Below are 21,052 nucleotides of genomic sequence, written 5' to 3' on the forward strand. Positions count from 1 at the left end.
TTACTGGATGCCTAGTGTATTAATTCATAACTCAAAATAGCCCCCAACACATTGACCATTACCCCTGCTAAACACTACAAAGTCAGCAGTTTAGAACATTTGTAACACTTGAAAAAATAAACCATTTAGCCGTGTCATGAGGAAAGATGTGTCTTCAACAGTGTGTTGCGTTGTGAGTGGTGAATTCAGATTGGCCAATTACTGCTGCTTTTGGTCTTCATCACCAGCCTTTACAGCACGGGAGATCTGCAAGCATTATTTTTATAAAGATAACCTGTGTAACCTGTAGAGTTTTAAATGTATTTTCACGGATTTATACTCAACATTTCCCACCAAAATGGTGTGTTTACAAAGCGTTTATCTCAATGTTTCTTCCCTTAAATTGGCACATTGCTGCCACCTACTGATCACCACCACCAATTGTCCATAGTTAGAATTGCGTGAAAAAAAGAGGATATATCCCCTCACCTCTGTGATTGGAATAAAAAAAGTGGTCAAAAACTCTGCAACATACCTTTAATCATCAGTAATGAGATTTTCTTTTCAGTCATCAACAAAAACAAAGTTGTCTTTACTGTCAAGCTGAACGGAAAAGATCATTGGAAAGTGTTCATCTACCAGCTGGATTTTATTAGCAATACAGCCCCAAAAAACGATCCAACATATGCTAAGATATTGTAGAAATACTTAGGTCCAAGAGTGTGCATTGTATTTGATATTAACATGAATAACATATCAGATTGACAATTTCATTACATGTATAAACATTTTCAAATTCATGTCTTTAGTCCAAATGTGATCCTGTGTTGTATCAAAGCAGACTAGAGGTTTACTGTATGTTTCAACACTGTAGTTTCATTCTGTGCACACTTCCTGATGTTTTCTAGACTACATATGCATAAATGAATTTTTTGCATCGTGGGAAGAGGTTTACGTATACATGGCTATTAAATTAGTGAGTTGGACGTAAGGCAGCAATTCCCAACTCTGCTCACTAACTAAAGTAACTTCAGTTTAAATACGTCACTGCTGCAACAAATAACTGGAGAGAAAAAGGCCTACATGCCGATCTACAATAATACAAATGGTAAATTAGCACCACTGATGAATAATGTGAAGAAAGAAGAAGAAGAAACCAAATATGATGGTGGGTGAGAAAAAAGCTGACTTTATAAAGCAAGTGGATGTTGGCCATTTTACAGCTCTCATACAAAAGGCTTACAAAAATACCACAGACACACACACTCACACACAGTGTTCTCACACCAGCTGAAACAGTGGATGACAGGGGGTGACGTGAAGGACAATGAATGATAAAATAATATTTTAAGGTGCTTTAACAATTGTTTTGTTGTCAGTGTCCATCCTATATGCGACACGTAAAATGAGAATACACATATTCGCTGAGCATGACAAGCTAAGATCGAAACCTCCGATATATTAAATAAGTACAGTGACTCATTCACTCTTACAACAGGGTTAAAAAACAAAACTGCAGTAACATGACTGAAGTCTTTGATAAAATGCTATCTCATCCTTCATCTGACTTAAATAATTCAACATAAAACATCATTACACCTGGCATGATTATAGCCCATGAACTTTTGTGTTACTTGTAACTCAGCATCTATCCTGGCAGATACCTTACAAGAAAATACCAAGCCTTCAAATGAGGGTTTCCTGCTGTTGACATTTGTTAGAAAATCATGTTGTTCCATCCTTTCTAAAATTGTGTTAATACACATTTTGACCAACAATTACCCTCTAATAAATATAATACCTAAAACGTTGGTAACCCTTTTGCATACACTTTTCAAAAATATGTCCAATCCAGCCCGAGACCCAATACACATATTAAAGTGTAGTGTGGGAATTCTGAAGTGAAACTTTAGATAAAACAAACACAAAATGGTGTTAAAATGTCCTTAAAGTGCATTAATCCTAGTGTGAAGATGTCGAAAATATTTTTCGGGTTTCCTAATGTTATACTTGTAATCTAATGTATTAGGTTTAGACAGCATGTGCAACAGAGCCAATGATATTTTCGCAGATTTTGAAATGATTGCTTAATATTGATAGTCTTTCATATTCCGAAATTCTTATCAACCAATCATTACATTGGGCGATGCCTAACATGCACACTTTTCCACATGTCAGTGTGGAGAGTAACATCCTTTTACCTGAAACACTGGCTGCAATCCCTTCAACACAGTTCGTATACAACAGACCTGTCGACAGAATACTGTTTATACAACACAATGCACTGAATGTCTTTGGGGGTATTTGTAAATGAACACTGAAGTGAAATGTAACGAGTGTTTTTAGGTTTGACATACTGCAGAAAAATTAAAAAAGGTGGTGTGTGGTGATCTTACAGAAGCATCACGCGGTGCCGTTTCCTTTCAATGACTGTTTGCAAAGTTCCTTCGATATCTTTCCATCAAAAGTTAAAGGTCACTGACTGGAGCAAAAAGTTTGGGTTCTCCATCATAGAAAAATAAGGATAAAAAGATAAGATAAAAAAACAATATTATTTTATAGAAGTTTTCCATTAAACATGGCTAGTTAGAGCTAAATGTTCTGTCTGTGTGCAGCTGACAAGCCACGCGTACACACGGAGGGGCCGGTGTTGGGAGGTGGTGTCCTGCGGGTGCTGTGCTGAGGGCGCTGAAGTGTCACAGGAAGGGGCGGAGCCTGGAATCATCATTATAGCTGCTTCACGTAGTTTCCTGGAAAGGTTCCAAACAACTTGCTCCTTCGCGAGGTCCCTTTATAAACAAAGAGCAATACAATGAGAAGTCTGGCAGTAGCTGCCACTAATATCAATTCAGCTCTCTGCAGTCTGGAGGGAAACTGAATCACATGAAAACCTCTTTAGTGGGCAAAGGATATCCTTAACGAATCAGCTCGCTCAGCTGTGCAGGATTGACTTTCCCCAACAGTCATGTTAAATATATAAATAGGTGGTGGTATCCCATTGCTATCCTCCTTTGGTTGATATTTACAATGTGTATTTGGTATCATGCATACTTGACTTTGATGCAAAAACTATTGAGGTAGAGCCTTCATTTATAATTTAGTATTTTCTTAAGTATTAAGTAAAGAACCACAAGCTGAAAAACAACAAAAAACATGCAATATAGGCACCAAGACACATGCATACTGCATGTATAACTATAATAAGTAAATTACAATCAAAACAACAACAAGACTCCTCTTACCAACAAACCAGCCATCATCACATTTCTCCATCACGTCGACAACGTCCCCCTCCTTCAGCTCCAGCTCATCCTCGTTGCGAGGCATGTAGTTGTACACGGCCTGGTACCTGCGTTTTAAAAAGGAACAGTGAAATGACACCCATGATATGCTGCAGATATTTAACAGTAAGGTTATTTTCCCTGTTATGCGTAATATGATCAGTGTGTTCTTCTTTATCCAGTGTTTTCTCTATCTGACTGTCTAATAACCTTGACCTGATTAAAGGGTTCAACAAGATCTTTAAATTACAACTACTGTGCACATATTGTATAACTTGCTAAGCCTTCAGTAAAGATTAAAACATAATTTTAGTTTGGGTAACAGCGAATAAGTGGTGTAATAAGAATGATAACTTACGGGTCTCCTCCACCATGCAGTGCATCCTGTACTAATCGCTGTGAGAAAGACAGAAACAGACAGACAGGAAGTCAACATTTGGCAATGGTAAAGTTCTTGTTCGGCTGAGAGGATAAACTGAGATACTGGTCTGTAATGCTGTTGATTATAATAAATAAGATATCATTTAGGTGTTATTAAATCCTTTGAAAAAATACCTGAATAGACAAACCAATCGAGCACTCACATCAAACATAAATCAATATATCAATTTAGACTGTTTAAAAAAACAGCATACTTTATTGTACGTTTTAATACATGCGGTGATCAGTCAGAAATACAACGATTTCCTTCCTGCAAATGAGAACAGTAAGAGCATGGTTGAATGAAGACATGCCCCCCTACCCTTCGACCTCTAATGGAGGACGGATAGGATCTCCGGGACAAGATGGGGCTACGAGGAGGTTTACCACCAAGAACTGCGTCCTGCTTAACAGGCAGAAAGACCAGAGGCATCACACCGATAATCTTCAACAGTAAAAGGACTGAGCAGCCTTCACTATGAGCTGAACACACACGCACAAAGGCTAACGGCATGCTGTGAAACATCATCCATCGACATGCCGATGCCAACTAAAATCCCCCTGAGCACACAACAGTACAACCAACACGAGCATGTAGTCTGCTGTCCATGAATCATCACCATAGCACTAACATGACACAATGTTAGTGTACAAACTGCAAAGTAGTTTCAGCTACAACATATTTTCCATATCTGTTAATCTGTTGACTCATTTTGATTGATCGTTTAGTTAGGAAAATGCACAATCACAATTTACTAGATTGTATTGTTGTAACACTAACCTAGAGTAGTTCAATTTAAAATGATATAAAACAGAGAAAAGCATTGTTTCCACAATAAACGATTAATCAGATTTTAAGTATGTCCATTATTTGCAGTCCATTGATTAGTTGATTGCTCACTTCAACCACAGTCATAGTCAACAACCGTCTTCATTAACATCAACAACTCAAATGTTAGATATAGTATTATCAGAAGAGTTCTTCCCATAGTCCTTTGCACCACAAACGAGATCTAAATCAAGGCCACCATCTTGACATTTCAGCGTTACCTTTACCATAGGAGACATACGTCCTGGGTGGGGAGAGCGTGGAGTGGTGAGGGGGGGAGAGGCTGGTTTAAAGGGAGTGGGCGGGGGAACAGGTGACTCTGTGTCGGGGCAGGATGTGACGGGATGGGACGGACAGGGAGAGCTTGAGGGGTGAGGGACGGGGCGCTGTGAGGAAACGTTTGGAGAGGGGTGAGAGGAGCGGAAGGGAGGGGGTGAGACAGGCGGAGATGGAGATACTGAGGGTACTGGCGATGTCATAAGGCGAGGAAGGGATGGGGGCCGAGGGGAGACAGGGGGAGATGGAGGGACGGTGTTACCATCCTGCTGTTGTGACCGGGACACAGAGGACGACGGAGTACACGAAGAAGTAGACGATGATAAAGGAGTACAAGTAGAAGATAAAGACGGAGTAAAAGAAGATGTAGAAGATAAAGAAGAAGTGAAAGGCGAGGTTGTAAATGAAATAAAAGAAGAAGTAGAAAAAGTGCAAGTAGAAGATGAAGGAGAAGAAGAAGAAGCAGGAGTTAATGAAGGAGATGCACAAGGAGTAAAAGACGAAGTAGAAGCAGAAGGGGGAGGTAAGGAGGTCGGAGCTAGTGGTATTAAGGGTGAGGGGAGGCCGGGGTGAGGAAGCCATGTCGGAGTGGAAGGAGAGACTTCAGCCTATGGAGGTAATGACATACACATGAATACTGAAGCTGAATCGCAGAAGATAAATCCTGAGAATTACTACTGAGCCGCGGAAGAGAAATGGAGGAAAATATTATATATACATATTATATAAAATTGTAATAAAACTCCAGTAATAGAAATGTTTCCAAATAAACCATGGACATATGACGTTGAACCAGGACTGCTGATTTGTATTCCATATTTTATTCCTTCTATTCCATTCCATTGCAAAGTACTGTTATATTTGACTATATTTTTAATTATTACTATTTCTCAACCTGTGTTTTTAATTCTTATTTTTCAAATTCCTCGTAGGTGTAAAACCACCTGGTAATAAACCTGTTTCTGATTCTGAAACTGAAGCAGCTTATTTAATAATTTGATTATTTTAATGTCATGTCAAAACGTTTTCTAGGAAAGTCCATGATACTTTAAGTGATGTACACTTTCTATTATAATGCTATACATTCTCACTATTTTTTTTGCTTTTTTTGTTGATCTTGAACATATTGATGGTCGGTTAATGCATTAAGGATACCAAAGTGGCTACAGGACACAAGTAGATTTACCCCTGTGATAGATATTTACAAGACAATGCAAAACTAGATCCATTTATTTTAAGATTTAAAAATGTCCTCCATCTCTCTTCCCTGTAGTAATTCCAAACTCAACAGAAGCAGCTCACACCATGCTCTACCTGTGGGCCAAGTCTCTCTTTAAAACCTTTAATGTCCTCCTCTTTATCCTCTATATCTTCATCCTCTTCCTCAATGAACAACTCAAATCCCATTCCTGTCATCGATGGTGGGCTTTCAGACTCGCATCGTTGTTCAATCAGAGTTTCTGACTGCTCCCCCCAAGCCATGGGAAGTGATTCCATAGTCAGAGGCTTGTGAAGCTGCTCGTCTAACCTATCGCTGCCTATCAGGTCGCTGGATGGAGATAGTGCTCGTGGTTTTACTTCTGGCTGATCGGATTCTTCTGCTTTAGATTTAAATCTGCCCTGGGTTTCATTGGTTAGCGAGGTTAGGGGGAAATCTATCGGAGACAATCTTGAAAAGTCAGGAACTTCTGCAGTGGTATACTCATCCATAATCATAGACAAAAGGTCGTCGTAAGGGTCTTTTACTTGCAGTTCAGCCATTATGCTGCTTTTGTTAACTTCCACAGTTAGTGTAGGTGACTTTATTGGTTCTGGCACTGTGCAGGAAAACACCTCTGGCTTAGAGACTTGAGATCGTCGAGCTATTCCTTTGCCATTGTTGTATCGCACTGAAGGCTCAGGCAGTGGAGGTGAAAATGAGGAATAAGGAAGGGGAGGAGGTGGCGGAGGAAGAGGAGGAGGCGGTGGGGAGAAAGGCAGGGTTGGTGAGGTGTGACCTAAACTGAGTCTCCCGTCTCTGAAAGGAGAATTTATGGAAGACCTCGGGGGCGGCAGGGTGAAGCCTCTCTGTGGTTGTGCAGCTGATGGTGCCATAAAATCCTGAGTCTTATGGAAAGGTGTCAGGTCAGAGGGGAGAGGTGGGGGTGTGGGCGGAGTGGGGGTGGTAGTGACGGAGCAAGATGGAGAGGAGGCAGAAGGCTCCAGTGTGAGGGCCAGCCACTCTTCGGTGATAGTTTGCAGGTCAGGCCTTCTCAACGGGGGGTGAGGGGAGTGGAGGTCACGAGGAGTGGGGGGTGGAGGTAGATGGTAGAAAGGCTTCATGAAGGTGAAGTGAAAAAGAAGGAACAATGTAATTCCAAAAATGTAACAGAGTGCAGTGTGTGGTGTGTGTTTAAAGCTCTACATACTCCTCTATGCAGAGGATGTTTTTACCCATTTCTTTATATATATTGGGATTTTCTTTGGCGACAATTGTTATGTTGGAAACTAACCAAATAAAGATATGCACATTTGAAATAAACCAACTAATTACTGTATAAAGTAGCTGTAAATGCTATATTCTAACCAGTAAATAAAGAACAAATTGCTGTTTTTGAATTTTGTAACTCTATTGTACAGGTGTCGACTATCTTGTTGTCACCTTGTTGTAGTGATTCTCCTACCTTGGTAGGTGTAGAGCTGGGTGTCCTGTTGCCAGGGTAACCATGTGGGTCTATGTGGTGGGCGGAGCTCTTGGACGGGGAGCGCTTGATGATGTTAACATACGACACAGGAAAGATGCCCTGTTTGGTTGTGTCTGGGATCCTCCCCTCGTACCAGTTCCCGTCCACCTGCCTTATCACAATTACTCTCTCACCCTACACACACGCACACACACAAAATAAACATTTGATCTTTAACCACAACTCAAAGGTTTAGCGCCACCTTGTAGGATTTCAGACTTCAGTTGTATTGCTATTTATCAATGTATCATTTATTATGCAACAGACAAAACTTAACATTTTATACACAGTAGCTTTAACATATCTCCATTATAGCCCCAGAGCCTCTTACTACCCTGCACATGAAAAAAGCCCAACTTGGGACGAGCTATGAAAATTAGCAATAGCCATTAGCTTTCTGTGAAGTACACAAATCTTAGGCTCTGTCTTGAAAACCGTGTTAAATTGCATATCACTATCGGATAGTTAAACAGTGGCTTTGTAACTTCATCTGGATTATATGAAAATATTTTGTATCTTAATTTTAAACAATCACTACCACCGGACAAAAGTATTGTTTCTAAAAAAATGCAAGGTTTCCAATCATTATTATTGATTATAACAAGCCCTGTTACATTGGTGCAGTTTTCTAATAAACAATAAACAGGCTACCTTTCTGAGAGACATCTCCACGTTAGTATCAGCATTAAAGTTGTAGCGAGCTATTGCCTCTCCGATCTCTCTGACGTGTGCTGGTGGAGGAGGACGGATCGGCTGCTGCTTCTCTGAGGATGGCATCTTCTGTTTATGCGTGTACAATAGTGTGAAAAGAAAAGACAAACCATCGAGACAAATTACATATAAGACACAAGATGATGCACCTGTAGTTACAGTTATACAGGTGTTCAGTTTAATAGTTGCAGACTTACTTCTACATATGATATGGGTAATATCCCCACCCGTCCGCGGTGCTCTCCTTCATACCAGTTGTTGTCAATCTGTCGGATGATGTTCACTGCATCACCCTTCTTAAATGTCAGCTCCCTGCAACACATTCATGTCATCAAAGTGCCAACACAGAGGTGTGAGAAGACATAAACTCACAACTTCAACCAGCAAAGAAACACCCGTCACAAAACGTTAGCCAGTGAAGCACGATGGAAGAAGATCAAATGCAGCCCAAATTAGTTTTATTCATGCATATATTTAAAGCAGGGGTGTCAAACTCAAATACACAGTGGGCCAAAATAAAAAAATGGGTACTAATCGAGGGTCGGACTGGTTCAATGTTTTTTGCAAAACTTATTGAAATGAACTTATTGCACATATTAAACCTGGAACTGACAAAGCTTAAATTATTGCCTATAAAAACAACATTAAACATTACATAATCAGTTGCATTCATTTCTTATGGCTCTATTTGAAGCTTTTCCGGAGTCATTTCTTATGATTACATTTCTCCACAGGCCAACAACAACTTCAACAAAACAATTCCCCTCAAAGAGAAAACCAAACATGCCCTGCTGTCGTGAGAGAAAAAGGGCAGAAGAAAACATCCATTGAAACTGAGTGTGCTGCTGTGATGCTAGTTCAAGCCAGATACTTGGCATCTCATCCTGGGTGCAAGTTCATCAATGTTTGGGGTCAGGCTCTGAGCGGAGGAAACCCTCAGGATTGAGTGAAGGTGAGCGTGCAATATACCGGCGGGCCAGACCTAATAGGAATTAGAAATTATCCTGCGGGCCGAAATGAAATCCACCATGGGCCTGATTTGGCCCCCGGTCCTTGAGTTTGACACATGTGATTTAAAGCATAAAATGAATTAGTTAAAGCCATCCAAGTTTGGTGGTAAGATGTGTCAATTAAGTGTTCTTAAAAAGCAAAACATCTTGCAAAAAAGCACAGCAATCTCAAATCATAACATTGAATGCAATGTCTCGAGATGTGTTGTATGCAGTTAGGCGTTCATGCTTAAAAGATTGGCTCCCGTTGCGCGTGCACTGTGCATTTCCTGTACTCACTTAGCTGTTTGTGCCTTAAAATCATAAATGGCTCTTGCAGGCTGTTTCTGATGGAGGAGAGAGAACAGAATAAGTTGTGTCATCTGTTTATGGGAGACCTAGGAGATGAAAGTGAGAGAAAGAAAGCAGGCAAGCAAAACATAAAAAACTGCTTTACAATCTCTGTGAGAATCATCAAAATGTGTGGCATTGTGATCCTTAAGACAAAAAAAAGCAATACTTATTTGTATTAATCGATTCTCTTAATGAAGTGAACGTTAGTGTTACGAGTACAATGTTGTACCTCTCTATCAGGAGTAGGTCTTCTACTCTGGGGTGTGTGGCGTCCATCCACGGTAGAATAACACCTGGATACATCCTGGTCTGTGATTAGCAAACACATGTGAGAAAGGTCATGAGAGTAACCATATACTAACCACAATTATGTCACATTTTCACAATACAAAAAAGTGCTGTGGCAAAGGATGATGACGACGCCATTCCTACAGGTGAATGAGGGATGAAAGTTTAGGGTCAAAAGGTGTTTTATTTCCAGTTATTTGGAAACAACCCGGAATATGAGTCATGCATCAAAAATAGCTGAAACGCTGATAAAACAGTCCAAAAAAGACCATTTACAACATAAACATAAAACCAAATGGTTTAAAGGAAAGAACAATTGTTGGATAATCAGACAAAGTATCAATAAACTGCAAAAAAGACAAATTATAAAAACAAAATAATAATAACATTATAAACAGAGAAATAATAACTTACTCCAACCAGAGTAATATGCTGTTAATTTTCAAACAATGAGTATATCAAATTTAAGAAGCTACACTGCTTTTATTTACAGATCTGATGCTCTAAATTTCTCTTTCTTTCAGACATGTTAGTACCCTTAAAGATTTAATTCCAATTGTTCCTACATTATATGTTTTTTTTGGCATTAACTACGGTCATTTAAATATTTTATATACTTCATGCTTCCATTTGAGATGCAGAACTTTCATCAGCAGGGAAGTGTTTGGTTTCAGAGACATTTTCTTAAAACAGAAAACTATTTTTTTTTAACACTGGTTTGATTTGAGAATTAACAGCATTCAGGTCTTACTGAATGACATAAAGAAAGAAAGAAAAGCAAAGTACCAGATGTATAAACTGACCAATGAATGAAATAGGGCAACAAGCCCATGCAATACTTACAGTGACATTGAGGTAAATGTATGGGGATGCATATTTGGTACATATATATGCATATAAGTGTATGTTTATGCAAATAAAAAACATGCAGATATAACTGGCTAAATGACAAAGTGTACACGTGCAAACATTTGTGAAATGTGTAAAATCTGCACCTGAATAACTGAGACCATTTCCATTGCCCTGCTCCTCTTCATACTCATTATTGTTTGAGGCGTCGTAACAGGCATTGATTGGTGACTGTAGCCGCGGTGTGGAGGGATCCCCTCTTTGTGAGGAGGACCCAGTGGGGCTCCCATCTGGGTACAAAGATGTAGAGGACTGACCGCCCTGCCAACAGCCACTCCTCCCCCGCAATGAAGAGCTTCGTTCAGGCACATTTGGCAGGAGTTCTGACAGTATTCTCCTCAGGATGCTGTCATCAGGTGCTCTATTTCCTCTGTGGCCTCTCTCTGCTTGGATGTGCTCATATATGTCTCTCAAGGCTGCATCCAGTGCTTCATAAATGTCCTGTTTGGACTTGGTTCTGCTACCTCGATCGCCACCACTGTTTCTTCTAGAGGTAGGTGGTGAGCTCTTTTTCCTGCGGAAAGGCACTGGGCTGACCAGGAAGGCCAGCTTGGACATCGCTTGCTGGGACTGTGCACTCCGGATTTGGGACTGGCTGCTGCGGCTCGGCTGTGAAGGTCTCTGGTGCTCCTGGCGCGCTCGTTCTCTCTCATGTTTCAGCATTGTTGTGAAACGGGTGTAAGAGGCCGGACAGCGGCCTTTGCAGGAGCTGATGAGGTGGCGGTGTTGGTAGCCCTGGCTCTGGCCTAGACTCTGGTGTCCAGGCTGGTGATGGTGGTGGTGATGACGGAGGTGGTGGTGGTGAAGGTTAGAAGAGCCGTACAAGCTCTCAGAAGAGGTTAGTGAACAATGGTCAAAGTCACTTTCACTGCAGAATGAGGAGCCCTCCACTTGAATGAAGTCACTGAGGTCTGACGCAATAGCGTCCTGTTCACTGTCAGAGTAGTCTGGGTTGGCTTGTGGGCCTTTGGGAACAGGAGGAGCAGGAAAGGACCGCCCACGGCCGGGCTCTGGCCCAATACGAGGCTGGCCCTCAGGGGGGCTGCGGGGTCGATGCAGGTGGTCCATGCTGTGAGGTACTGTTCCACCATTGCCATTGTTGTCTTCCTCGAGTAAAGATTCTATGGAAAAACGGCGTTTAGGAAAACTAGGTGTACCACCGCCACCACTGCTGGCTCGAGAAGATGAGCCACCTGGCGTGGTAGTGCCAGAAGGCAACTCACCGTCCAAGTTGGGCATGGATTTGGACTTTTGAATAAGGCTCTCAAATGTAGAAATGTGACTTGGCACCGTATCGGGTTGCACCTCCATGCCCCAGGTGGGTGTCAACGGAGAGAGGCGATGGAGATGAAGGTGAGGTTGGCTCTCTAGTTCCAGGATGCGAGCACGGACTGAGCGGATGACCTCAGATGGGATGAGCTGAGTGCGGTCGATATGGTGCATCTTACGATAGAGCTTGAGAAAGCCCGGTGAATCGTGTGCCCGGCGCCGATGGAGGCGAGGCAATGAGTGAGTGGAGATGGATCCAGTGGAACCGGAGGGATTCCCATCACAAACCAGTGACCCAGCACTTTCTGAGCGGGTGGCTCGCCCACCGCCAGAATGCCCATCGTTGAGTAGGTCGTCACAGCTACGTGACTTAATCTTGCCAGGGATGGGCGGGACCTCGTCAGCACTGCTGCAAGTCTCAGTATCCTCGCATTTTGTCTCCCAACTATTCTTACAAAAGACAGACTGCTTAGAGGAGGTGCTGCCTTCCTGGCTGGCATCCTCAGCGTCAGGGTCAGAGGGGACAGGGGGAAGAAAGGTTGGTTGATAAGGACCTGGGGAGGTCAAACTTTTTGGATACATGTTGCATGCGTCCCCACCTTTCAGATGTCCAACAGAGAGCAGCATTGTGAAAGAGAAGAAGGAGGAAAGCATTTTTAGCAATAATACCCAGTCTGGGGAGAGGGAGAAGAACTAGGAAAGAAATTAGGAAAGGTGGAAAAAAGATGATTTGAGGTTGTTTGCTTCTGACTTCAACCAATACTTATCAAGGAAACTTATGAGGACACCAGACAGACGTTGTAAAGCGAAAAAACACAACAAACGAGGACAAAAAGTACTTTGATTTATTGGCAACATGGTTAGTACACATATTTTAGTCCGGGGAAGAGAAGGGAAAATACACATTCATAGAGAAAAAACAATCAAGTGAAATTGAAATGTTTGCGTTTAAATGTCTGTACCTTTGGCTCTGGCGGGTGAGGCTGGTGAGGAACGAACCACAGGCTTCTTTAGGCTGCTGCTCGGTCTGTAGGCATCCACTGGTTTAGGGGAAGTCACAGCTCTGTTGTGAGACTGGGCATTCACTTGGGAACTGGACGGCTCAGACTTCCTTCTCTTCCTGTAGTCACTGGCAGCACTGCAACACAGTCAGACTTTCAAATCTCTTTACAGTACAGTTTGCAGGAGGAAAATGTGTATAGTCAGTATACTCAAACTACTTATGGACCAACATATAACAATACATGAGTAATAGCAAGCTTCTAAGCCAATAAATGTTAGGAATTTATACCGAAGTATATAGCGAAGGTCATCCCACTTAGAGGTTCACTATCATTGTGGGCCTATTAAACTGAGAAGCAGATGCCATCTAACTGCAGCGTCCCGGTTTTGATTCCTGCCTTGGGACCTTTGTTGCATGTCAGCTCCCCACCCCCTCCTTTCCCTCTCTACCTCACTTCTATGCTGTCCTCTGCAAGGATAGATAAAAGGAAAACAGAGCACAGGAAGAAAAAAATCTACATTTTCTTAAGGAATGACTTCCGTTATTCAAAATCTCTTAAAACCCAATGGGCTTTATGTTCAGAACAAACACACCCAATACCACTGACATGAATTACATGGTCTATTCATCTCGTCCCATTTATGCCCTTCCTATTCACCAAGGAAAATGCGACTGAATAAGCAGGCCATTGGTGAAAGGGAATAGGACGAAGGGAGGGACGAGGGGGGGTTGAGGGAAGGATAAAAGGTGAAGGACGGAATCAATAGGTTTACTGGGTTAATTTAATCTGGCTCAGATTGTGAAAGGGATATGCTAATTGCCCTGCTTCAGTGGCAAACACAAATAAAGAGTAACACTAATCTTGCAAAAATCATCATAAATAGCAGACAGAGAGGCTACATGCACCAGAGTCATGGCAAGAAAGAGCAGTTTTGATTCCTTGCTGTATCACAACAAGGACCGGTCCTGTAGAGAGGATGGGGGAGGGGGAAGGGGTGATGCAGAGGAAAATAAAAGAAACAGAGGTTACCTCGCAGGTCTCTCTGGAGCCGTGTCAGCAGGAGGAATATGCAGGGATGTCTGAAATAGGGCAGACAACAAAAGAGAATAGTGAGGTCCGCAGGAACAAAGACTCGAGGCAGAACACCTCACAATGCACAGCCTGCATGCGGTTGATGCTGTGCCACACTTAAAACTCTCCCCCAGCATAAGGTGCGATGGAAGCTGGTTCCACATGGCACACCTGAGCAAAAAGAGGCCTACCGGTGTAAGCGGTGAAGATACAACTCTGCTTCCTCTTGGGCTGCTCAGAAGGAGAATGGCATAGGTAATACAGCAAAGGATGTTATGAGCTGAGCTCAGGGGGCAAATGATGCCCTGCAAAATCTGGCATGGATCAGGTGGAATGGGTCTAGTGGTAAAGAATAGTCGGTTCTCTTAAACTGCAATGGTCTTTCTGGGAATATCAAATTCCCTTACAAAAACATAAAAAAGGATTTCTAGTGAATTATGTTTTGAGGTAAAAAAAGAAAGAAAAAAAGAAATCTAGAGCTTCATTAAGGCTGCCAAGGAATACGATGTTAGCAGATAGATGTCCATACAAATAGCTTCAAAGCTATAAATTCAACAATATACTCATATTGTGCTTGAAACTGAATTGTTGATCAATTACATTACACACGTTTAACCAATATTGAATTGTCTTCAACAAAATATAATGACTTATATTTCTCTGATTTATTATAAATTGTGAGATTTACAACACTACTAGAATACTCATGAATGTGAGATTACCTCAATGCGTTGGCGAGTGGAGATGTCTGGATTATAATCCAGCCTTTTTTTAGGAGGCTTGAGCCACAATCAGCAGCAGTGAGCAGGAGGAGGATGAATAGGAAGAAGGTGAAAATGAGGTGAAGGAGGAGAAGCAGGTGTGGCATCATGGGGAGAAACCAATTAACGAGAAACATGTGGAGAGAGTGACACCTGTTAGAGAATCTGAGTAATAAGGACCACACACACACACACACACACACACACACACACACACACACACACACACACACACACACACACACACACACACACACACACACACACACACACACACACACACACACACACACACACACACACACACACACACACACACACACACACACACACACACACACACACACACACACACACACACACACACACACACACACACACACATTATAAAATCCTCTATTGATGCTTTATTTGTTTGCTTATCTCAAAATAGCAACATAAAGACAACAGTATGTTTATGCTAAAATAAATAAGGCCTACTACAACAACTTCTATAACACAAACACACACACACAAACAAATGTGCCCACGTTCCAAACACACATGCATAGTGTGAGAGCAAGCTGTAAAGCAGGAAGCCAAGTGAAGCTCAAGCTGCAGTGTTGTGTTTATTTCTAATGCTGTGATTTAGTGCAGGTTTAATAGAGCATATCAACTCAGTCCATCAAAACTTCTTGTGACATGTCAACGAAATAAAAACTCAAACACTAAACATACAGTGAGATTCGGTCCCAGCTGGACCAGCAAGTGCATGTAGAGAAGCCATTTAAACTCTAAGGGCTTATTCAGTGGTGTGAAACAGTGAAATGATTGCAGGTTAAACATGTCAACACGCTCCAACATGACTCTGTAAAGTCATGCCAGGTCCAGATGTGACATTTTTTGCTGAACATTTCGAATAAGCCCAACAAACCATCACCTGATGTCATGCTCTGGCATGGATAGAGGCATGACACTTTGTAAATCAGTCAGGTTGGGGTGATTTGATCCCAGATCTGTGGCGAGAGGCAATGCCTGCCCTGAGCCACTAGTTGTTATTACTAGCTACATCCAGCAGAGGGCACTACAGCATTTAGCTTGTAGATATGCAGAGCGTTGCTCCAGCAAAAGTGAAGATAAACAGAACTACTAGCAGAAATGAAAAAATGGGCTGAATAGAAAAAGATGATTACATAGGTAGAAAAATCCTAATGTTTTTCATTACAAAAATGATGTTTTGCATATATAATGCTATGATAGACAGATTGACTGACTGTTATGTGCAGTTCAACCAGCAATAAGTCAGGTCATCTAAGGATATGGAGCACACATTTTGACCTATTTTCCTTCCTAGCAACACAGGACTGAAAATAATTTTCCAGGTGTGTTTGTGTGTGTGTGTGTGTGAACACTTCAGTGCCTGCTAGCCACCAGACCAAAAAACCCAGCAACGCAGAGACATAACACAGCCTGTCACAAGGGTGGGGGAGGGGGGTCACAGCACCCAACAAGTACCACATGCCCAAACAACTAGCTCCACCCATTCTACCTGTACACAAAAACAAAACATGGGTGGAGTGGAGAAAGTGGGTGTATGCCTATGGCAGGGTTGCGGTTGAGGGAGTAGCTACGGCCCTGACTTACCGGCCGCCCAAACTCCAGCTCGGAAAAGAACTTATACCAAGGCTCGTTCTCTAAATCTATGTCATCATAGTTCTGGGAGAGCATGACAGAGACAGAGAGAGGAGGGAGAAGAACGACAGGAAGGATAGTGTGGAAAGAAGTCACATAGAGAGAGAGAGAGAGAGAGAGAGAGAGAGAGAGAGAGAGAGAGAGAGACATGGACCTCATGGTTAGGAATTAGCGTAGGTGGCACAGGGAGATGGGCACAGGATGAAGATGTAGACTGGCTCATGGGGAAGAATGCAGTGATGCAAAACACAATTCACTCCTGACAAATCTGGCAGAAAATGTTTCGCTTCACTACTTGACAGTAATTCCAAAATGCTTCTTAGGCAGTTTAGACTAGTGTCATATAATAAAGACAGTCGTTTAATTTGCATACAAGCAATCAGGGCTCTCAATCCCATGACATAATCACATTATCACTGCTTTATTTTAAGCCTTTGCTCAGGTGACAGATAATGAAAACCGTGTTACTTTGAGCATTACACATTTAACATCCAGCCTCATTATCCACACCTTCGTGCAGTGGATGGAACACTCAATGCCGTGTGTCAGGGAAAGGCCAAATCCTCATCAGAGGTAGTAATTATATTTAAGAAGAAGAGAAAGGGGCACATATTGCAAGTGTTTGGAGAAGACACGAGGGGTCATTCCCATAGGGTCCAGTAACTTTCATCTCTAAATTGGTGGGAACAGTATGGCATCAGTCAGCCATTAAACTGATCCATGTGTTACTCACTTAAACACCTGAAATACCTGATCAAAGTTAACATATTGACGATGTGTTTTTAATCGTTGTGTAATCATATTGATAAACATGCACACAGTGCTAATTATAAATACGTATATTATTATTTGTTTATTATTATATTACTCTTTTTAAATCCTATCTTTATATTACCTTTTGTTATTTTTATATTCCTCTTTTAATTCCTTGTAATGTTTTATATAAAGTGCTCGTTTTTGATATGTAATAATAATACAAATAAACAGCCCAATGAACTCATTTGACCCCTTCATGTTTAAAGAATGACTCTTTGAATGGCAGATGTAAAATGTCATTTAGGGTTAAGGATTGAAAGGCATCTTTCATATTGAGGCTCAACAGCTGCCGTCTCACGCTGCTTTATCTCATACTGATAAAGTATGAGTGTTGTTGGCTGCACTGATCCTCCACTATTTTGCATGCATGATGGACCAATTGACTTTAGGAAGCAGATGTTTATGCTGATGTCACATGATAGATTATAGTGCCAAACACTTCCTTTGTATCACAGAGATATATTTTCATACCAAACCAGCCTGCAATAAAAGACGTCACATGTGATGTAGGTATTTACATGCCACTAAATTAGACAGGTAAGCTTACATAATGTGACTGCTGTGTAGACATGTAATCATTTACTCTTTCCTGAATCATTAAACTCCAACAGCTTTCTTTATGTTACACACTTCTGCTTGCACTACATTCAAGAGGTTTATTTAGTTGACTGTTATTCTAACTGTAGAGATGATGCATTGGTCTACTACTCCGTCTGCTCTTTTCTAACCTTATTCCCACATGGAAATGGGAATGGAGATTTCAGGCCAAATGAAACACTGCCAGGAGACGTTTTGTAAGTGTTGTTGTGTTATATCCCGTTTCTAAAAAGAGAATTCAGCTTTGAGACAAATGAGTCACCCTGTAAAAAAGTGAGAGCCTAGAGCAGAGACTGCCAATTGTGAAGACACAGAGAAACTAAACAAAGAGAGTGCCAGGAAAACATTTTTGTTTGCTATGTTTCATTACTGGAAACCAAATAGACCCTTCACAGCCAAACATAATGTTATCGGAAGCCTTTTTCTAACCTGGAAAATTGAGAAAAAGCTTCTTAACATACATATAAGAAGTCTCAGACAACATATAAGCCAGCGTGGGTTCTCTTCTACTCTTTACAGCTTCACCTTGTATTGCCTTCTCTGGAACTGACTCGTGTATTATTGCCCTGAGAGAGCTCTCTGCCGTCATTACATTAAACATCTACAAAACCTTCACAAATACCTTTTGCTACATAACAGACCCCGCATCTATAATGCATTCTCCATTAGCCTGTTCTTTATGTCAGATACCTGCTTCCAATTATTTTTGCCCTTCGTCTACGCAGTAATTATCTCTGCTGTCTGCCTTGTCATTCACCCCACACAGAGTGAACAGCCAGTACAGTCATTAGTGGGGCAGCAGCGCTGAAAACCTTCGCTTTCTACCGCCCACACTGTGTCTGACGGAAAGAAGTCCATGAAAAAGCCCATTATATAGAAATACATTAGGAAGAAAGGTACATGTGTTTATTTTTTGTATTTGACGATCCAGTTTTTAAGGCTGTAGCACCATCTCTGCAGTGTTTCTTGTTGCCTAATGTTTAGTTGTTTACATCTGTATAAATTCACCCTCTAATTAGCTCCAGGTAAAGAAGATCAGCAACATGAATAATATTTTACTGAACAAGTATAAGCATAAACAAATACAGAAATCACTTCAATGTAAAAATGATATAAATATAATCCCAAACGCTAATTTGAAGCCAGCTGGGTTAGCAAGATCCACATCTACTGAACGTTGAAATATTAAAGCCTGAGCGGTTTGCAGATTGGCTCCTAAAGGCCTCACAGGTTAATCACACATGAAGGGAAGCAGTAATGTGATTATGGCGACCAACTTTTAGGTGGATTAAACTTGACAAAAAGTCATATTCTTTAGCAATCACAGAAAATGACATTATAAAATATACTCACTGGTCTTTCATGATCCAGAATGGAGGACTTCCCAGGCTCGTATTCAAAAATACTCTTAGGCTCTGCACGATACTTTCGAGTATCCACTTTCCTGTCGGGAGGACCCCACTGGTTCCTGGTGCAAGAAAAACAGAAAAGTGTTTATTAGAAAACAGACAAAAAGTTATTTAATCATTTACCAATATAGTTTATCACAAATGTTTTAGTTTAAACCGTCTAAAAATAAATATAACTATTACATAAACATAGTTAATCACTTCAATTATAATAAATGTAATAAATTAAGTAGTAGAGAAACATTTCCTCTTACGTGTCGGGCGAGTCTCTCTCACGGTCACTGTCTCTGGCCCTCAGTTGGAGGAGGGATGGCATGGATGGAGGTGGGGGGGGTACAGGGGATGGCGAGGGCTCCCGAGGGCCCAGATGCCCTCCATTGTCCGAGGGGCTTTTGGCGAGTGGCCTGTACGTGTGTGTTCGGGGAGCGGGGTGGGCCATGGTGGTGCCGGACGACAGGCTGTAGTCATCTGTTAAGGAAAGGACGGAGGAGATGATGAAAAGGTGAAGCAAAGAGGTAAACCCAGCCAGAAAGATGTGTTAGGTAGGAATGATTTATTGAATGAGACACTACTTTAAATTATACGCAAGGCTTTTCTCACCATTGTTTATGACAGCGTATGTTGCATTGTACGTGTCAGAATAGTCATCATCTGTAGAACAAAAGAAGAATGATTTATTGGGATACAAGCACGAACATACTTTTCAGTCCAGTGTGTCGTTTCCTCTCCTGGGAGAACACCACTTTTAGTCAGCTTGAATACAGTCAGTTACAAAGTAATTTCCAATAGTGAACATTTTTCACATTTATCAAAATCACCCAAGCAGCAAAAAACACTTTTCCTCTGTTTATCCACAAGCTTAGGATGACACCAACACCCTTTTTTTTAATCCAGTATGGCTTTTTATTTTTGATTTGCGAAGGGTCATAACACCCTACAGAATCAGTAGCTTGAACCATATCTTTATATAACTATGAGTATTAGTGGCTGCTTTTCCCAGGCTTCTACAGTAAGTCCACAGGGGGTTTCTCAAAAGATAAGACATTGCTGGGAATGTAATATTGCTAAATACATGAACTGAGAATATGTGAATAAACAAAGTCATGGTAACACTGCAAGATAATCAAAGGCCTGTGTGTTTTTGCAGGCCATAATGACACATTGCGTGTGTGCTGCAGCAGAAGAAGCATGAGAAGATTAGAACAAACAAGCTTTGAACTGACTGTGTGATACTGTCGAGCCCATAAAACAGATTTCCCAGGATAGCTCTGTGTCTATTAGAGGTTTCTCTCAAATCCTCCTCCTCTCCAGACATTCTTGCTCTCATCTAATGAGTTCTGGCTCGGAGCAGCTCTGGGTCTTTTGGCTTAACAAGAATCGACACACACACAAATATACATACACGCGCGTACCCATCATGCATGCTTGGTCAATTCCTCTCATATTGTCTGATGTTCGAATCACATCAATAATGGGACATTGCTTACCTGCTTTGTGAACCTTGTGGATCTGTTTGAACATAGTTTTGTACCAATCCTTCGGCCTATCCACCGTCTGTGGAGAGAGAAATAATCACAAAGATTGATGAGACGCCATGATAGCTGAAGTTAGAAAGGTTGCAACTGTTTTATGGGACGGAGAACTTATCGAGTATAGAAAATCACACTCAGCCTTTTTAGAGAACCATATTTCACT

General features: G+C 41.4%; 3 protein-coding genes across 5 annotated transcripts in view; all 3 read right to left on the reverse strand.

The window, feature by feature from the left end:
* Positions 1 to 1,142: 1,142 nt before the first annotated feature.
* Positions 1,143 to 21,052, reverse strand: part of sorbs2a (sorbin and SH3 domain containing 2a) — a 46,297-nt gene continuing 26,387 nt past the window's right edge. For 2 of the 3 annotated variants that reach the window (XM_034085383.2, XM_034085376.2), the window contains 18 exons: positions 20,845 to 20,911; positions 19,958 to 20,008; positions 19,612 to 19,825; positions 19,302 to 19,416; positions 16,488 to 16,559; positions 14,826 to 14,882; positions 14,062 to 14,111; positions 12,991 to 13,166; positions 9,792 to 9,871; positions 9,509 to 9,606; positions 8,417 to 8,531; positions 8,160 to 8,288; positions 7,449 to 7,643; positions 6,619 to 7,101; positions 4,003 to 4,083; positions 3,619 to 3,656; positions 3,222 to 3,328; positions 1,143 to 2,768 (listed from right to left, as the gene is read on the reverse strand). In XM_034085383.2, coding sequence (XP_033941274.1) covers positions 2,707 to 2,768; positions 3,222 to 3,328; positions 3,619 to 3,656; positions 4,003 to 4,083; positions 6,619 to 7,101; positions 7,449 to 7,643; positions 8,160 to 8,288; positions 8,417 to 8,531; positions 9,509 to 9,606; positions 9,792 to 9,871; positions 12,991 to 13,166; positions 14,062 to 14,111; positions 14,826 to 14,882; positions 16,488 to 16,559; positions 19,302 to 19,416; positions 19,612 to 19,825; positions 19,958 to 20,008; positions 20,845 to 20,911 — 2,190 coding nt within the window. In that variant the 3' untranslated portion in view covers positions 1,143 to 2,706. The remainder of the gene's footprint in view (positions 2,769 to 3,221; positions 3,329 to 3,618; positions 3,657 to 4,002; positions 4,084 to 6,618; positions 7,102 to 7,448; positions 7,644 to 8,159; positions 8,289 to 8,416; positions 8,532 to 9,508; positions 9,607 to 9,791; positions 9,872 to 12,990; positions 13,167 to 14,061; positions 14,112 to 14,825; positions 14,883 to 16,487; positions 16,560 to 19,301; positions 19,417 to 19,611; positions 19,826 to 19,957; positions 20,009 to 20,844; positions 20,912 to 21,052) is intronic. The other variant, XM_034085368.2, reaches the window with a different exon arrangement.
* Positions 4,091 to 6,611, reverse strand: LOC117448209 (uncharacterized). The gene is made up of 2 exons (XM_034085397.2): positions 6,100 to 6,611; positions 4,091 to 5,393 (listed from the first exon to the last, which is right to left on the reverse strand). Exons 1-2 carry the CDS (start codon positions 6,544 to 6,546, stop codon positions 4,629 to 4,631), a joined length of 1,212 nt encoding a protein of 403 aa, XP_033941288.1. The 5' UTR covers positions 6,547 to 6,611; the 3' UTR covers positions 4,091 to 4,628.
* Positions 10,078 to 12,627, reverse strand: LOC139434869 (sorbin and SH3 domain-containing protein 2-like). Its single transcript, XM_071204918.1, has 2 exons — positions 10,694 to 12,627; positions 10,078 to 10,095 (listed from the first exon to the last, which is right to left on the reverse strand). The coding sequence occupies exons 1-2, from the start codon at positions 12,608 to 12,610 to the stop codon at positions 10,078 to 10,080; spliced, it is 1,935 nt and encodes a 644-aa protein (XP_071061019.1). The 5' UTR covers positions 12,611 to 12,627.

Source organism: Pseudochaenichthys georgianus, chromosome 1 (assembly GCF_902827115.2).
Source record: "Pseudochaenichthys georgianus chromosome 1, fPseGeo1.2, whole genome shotgun sequence".
Taxonomy (NCBI): Eukaryota; Metazoa; Chordata; class Actinopteri; order Perciformes; family Channichthyidae; genus Pseudochaenichthys; species Pseudochaenichthys georgianus.

Excerpts from the sequence above, each read along its gene's own strand:
- LOC117448209 (XM_034085397.2), bottom strand. The coding sequence starts at position 6,546 with ATGGCTGAACTGCAAGTAAAAGACCCTTACGACGACCTTTTGTCTATG. Across the intron at positions 5,394-6,099 it reads AAGAGAGACTTGGCCCACAG|GCTGAAGTCTCTCCTTCCAC; the intron begins GTAGAGCATGGT and ends TTACCTCCATAG.
- LOC139434869 (XM_071204918.1), bottom strand. The coding sequence starts at position 12,610 with ATGTATCCAAAAAGTTTGACCTCCCCAGGTCCTTATCAACCAACCTTT.